Genomic DNA, 2991 nt, shown 5'->3' with positions numbered 1-2991 from the left:
TTTATCCATGCCAATGGCTAGATTGTAGCATGTACTGGTCTTATCCTACCCTTGACTGATAGATTGTTTTTACGAGGACTGATCACTTGGGCGGACATATTTTCTTCATGTGGACATTGTCTACGGGGTTGTGCCATATGGCTACTCGAACACGGGCATGTGAATGGGTATACATTATACATATACCTCTTGTGAATGGCCTTTGTCTTTTACTTCTTATGAATTCCTAGAAGATTGAAGGGCCAAATTTATAATTCTAAAGAAATAGAGGGCCATATAATGTAAATCATTTGTCTTGTTGAATATAATGCAAATAAATAAATAAGAATAAAAACAGAGACACAAACACAGAGAAACAGAGACAGAGACAGAAACAGAGTCAGAGTCAGAGAGAGAGAGAGAGAGAGAGAATTGCAACGATGGAGAAAGGTCAAGGAGGTATTCAGATGCTTTTGGCCGCCGAACAAGAGGCTCAGCAGATCGTATCTGCTGCAAGAGCTGGTATGGATTTTGCTCCTTCTTCTTTGTTCCTGGTTTTGTTTTCTCTTCCCCTGTTTTTCTCTTTTTTCTTTTTGTTTTCCTTTGATCCCTGTATATGAAATAGATGGGTCTACACCTTATGCATTGTGAAAATTCTAGATCTCAGTCGTTTTTCTCAAAATGTCTATGATTCCTAATTTGTTTTCAGATGGATTGGTTGTGCCCTCTTCTGGTTTGCACGTTGTAATCGTTTTCTTAGGATTACAAATCTAAATAGATGGAATTTAATTATAATTTGATCAGAACACACACTTTCATTCGATTCTATTCACATTAGGTTGAAGTCATTATCCCTAAATCTATGCAAAATAGGATTAATGCTGACCTTGATCAAGAACAGAAGCTTTCAATTTGAACAGCATGAAATGATCCCCTTTGATTCGATTCAGATAAGTAAGTATAGGCCCAGACATCATTAACATGTTTGCAAATAAACTTCTTAAATGTATAGAATAAGCTATGTTTCCATATAAGTTTTGCTAGGAAGAATCCTGACTTATTACTTAGATCTATGTCACATTGGGCTGGGTTCTCTTTGAAAAGGATGAAAAAGCTAAGTTGCAGTTTTTGAGGTTCACGTTGAGATTTATCTTTCTCGAGAACCCAAGATACTTCTCTTATCTCTCTTTTTTTGTTCTACAAGCAGTGGAAACAAATTTCATGTTTTCTTCCCGAAAGTGATGATGCTTTATTTAATTTTGTAGCCAAAACTTCAAGGTTAAAGCAGGCAAAAGAGGAAGCACAGAGAGAGGTTGCTGAATATCGAGCATTTTGTGAGGCGGAGTTTCAAAAGAAGCTAGCAGAGGTAAGAGTTTGATGATGCTCTTTTACTGTTTGCACTTGGCTAACATAAAATTGCATTTGATTCTCCTTTCCTCCATTACATTGAAAGTTATGAATTCAAAAAACACAGCGAAGCCCCCTATGAAACTTAGTTGCTCAAAGCAAGCAAAATAAGTTTTCTGAATTTTGAAACCTTGCAGTTCTCCAAAATTTGCAGAAACAAAGTGCTAATAAAAGAGAAGTTATATACACAAACATACTTTCCATTGACTACAAACATCCTTTACTTGGTGCCTTCTGTTTAGCATGCATATCTTCCCCTTCTATCTAAGCAAGGACTTGAAGTTTGATGACAAACAAAGTCCCTATTTTTAATGCCATTAGCTTATTGTGTGCGACCATTTACTCACTCTCTTGGTTTTTTCCATCACGTCTTCAATTCAATGATTCAAGAATTTGGAAATGTCTTCCAGATATTAAATAAAGATTATATTGCTAAGAGGCGTGTGAATAAAATATCATTGTATGTATAATACATCTTTATGTATATGCATTCACAGATTTAAGTGAAGGTAAGGCACTTCTAAATCCTTTTATAATGGAACTTGAAACTGTTAAACAGATTTCCACTTAACAGGAATGGAACATTTCTTGCGACTGTTTTGAACTGATATTATGAGTGTTTTGTGCAGTCAACTGGTGATTCTGGCTCAAATATTAAGCGTCTAGAAGCTGAAACAGAAGAAAAGGTAAAGCAACTCACGGACGAGGCATCGAAAGTTTCTCCAGAGGTATGATGTATTCAGAACTGTTTGGTGGAGCTAGGGACTTGTAACTTTTAAGTTTGCCTCTATGCACACATTATAATAATACTGCCCTACTTATTGAGGTTTATATCAAACTTGATTTGGCAGATTGTTGGTCTCCTCCTCAAGTATGTTACTACTGTAAGGAATTGATTTCTGTCGAGGGTTCGGATAATCTTGACTTAATTGCCATGGTCATTTGTAGATTATGCAGTTCAAAGCAATTTCGTCACAAAGATCATGGCATTTCAATCCAAGATAGCAATAAAATTGCATAGACAAACTATATTTTGATTGTAGATTGGAATGCTACTGTTGGCATTGGAAGTTTGTATTTAATGGGCCACCAATTCTTTTGAGTTAAATTTATTGCTACTATTAGCATTGTTTTCCTTATTCATACCAAGGAAGCCTGTAAATGTTAAAACCACCATGCCAAAGTAAAGCTATAACCTACTCCACGTAAATAAAATAAGCTTACCAACGAATCTAAAACTATAACCTATTCTACACATTGAATAAGCTTACCACTTAATCTAAATCTGAGTTTGCTTGAAGTGCTATTAATAAAGGATGAGTTTGCAATAGGCTTTATCTGGTAGTATAATTCTGAAGAATCTTAAAACTTCAGTCTAAGTCTGATAGGTAGCCATGATGTTTGGTTAGTGTAATGTTTGAGCGCTATTAATAAAGGATGAATTTGCAATAGGCTTTATCTGGTAGTATAATGCTGAAGCATCTTAAAACTTCAGTCTAAGTCTGATAGGTAGCCATGATGTTTGGTTAGTGTAATGTTTGAGCAAATATTTGAATCTTGATGTATATATCATTTCAGATTTAGATGTGACTTTTTGGAGATCCA

General features: G+C 35.3%; 1 protein-coding gene across 1 annotated transcript; it reads left to right on the top strand.

Annotated features, from left to right (window-relative positions):
- Positions 1 to 327: 327 nt before the first annotated feature.
- On the top strand, positions 328 to 2525 carry LOC147854280 (V-type proton ATPase subunit G 1-like). The gene is made up of 4 exons (XM_087331678.1): positions 328 to 501; positions 1245 to 1345; positions 2016 to 2114; positions 2238 to 2525. The coding sequence occupies exons 1-4, from the start codon at positions 420 to 422 to the stop codon at positions 2280 to 2282; spliced, it is 327 nt and encodes a 108-aa protein (XP_087187804.1). The 5' UTR covers positions 328 to 419; the 3' UTR covers positions 2283 to 2525.
- Positions 2526 to 2991: the final 466 nt, after the last annotated feature.

The sequence above is a fragment of the Azolla caroliniana genome, unplaced genomic scaffold, assembly GCF_043228905.1.
Source record: "Azolla caroliniana isolate FFs.n. ecotype wild unplaced genomic scaffold, voAzoCaro1.0.p SCAF_15, whole genome shotgun sequence".
Taxonomy (NCBI): Eukaryota; Viridiplantae; Streptophyta; class Polypodiopsida; order Salviniales; family Salviniaceae; genus Azolla; species Azolla caroliniana.
The sequence above is the reverse complement of the archived record's forward strand: the minus strand, read 5'-3'. Positions and strand labels throughout refer to the sequence as shown.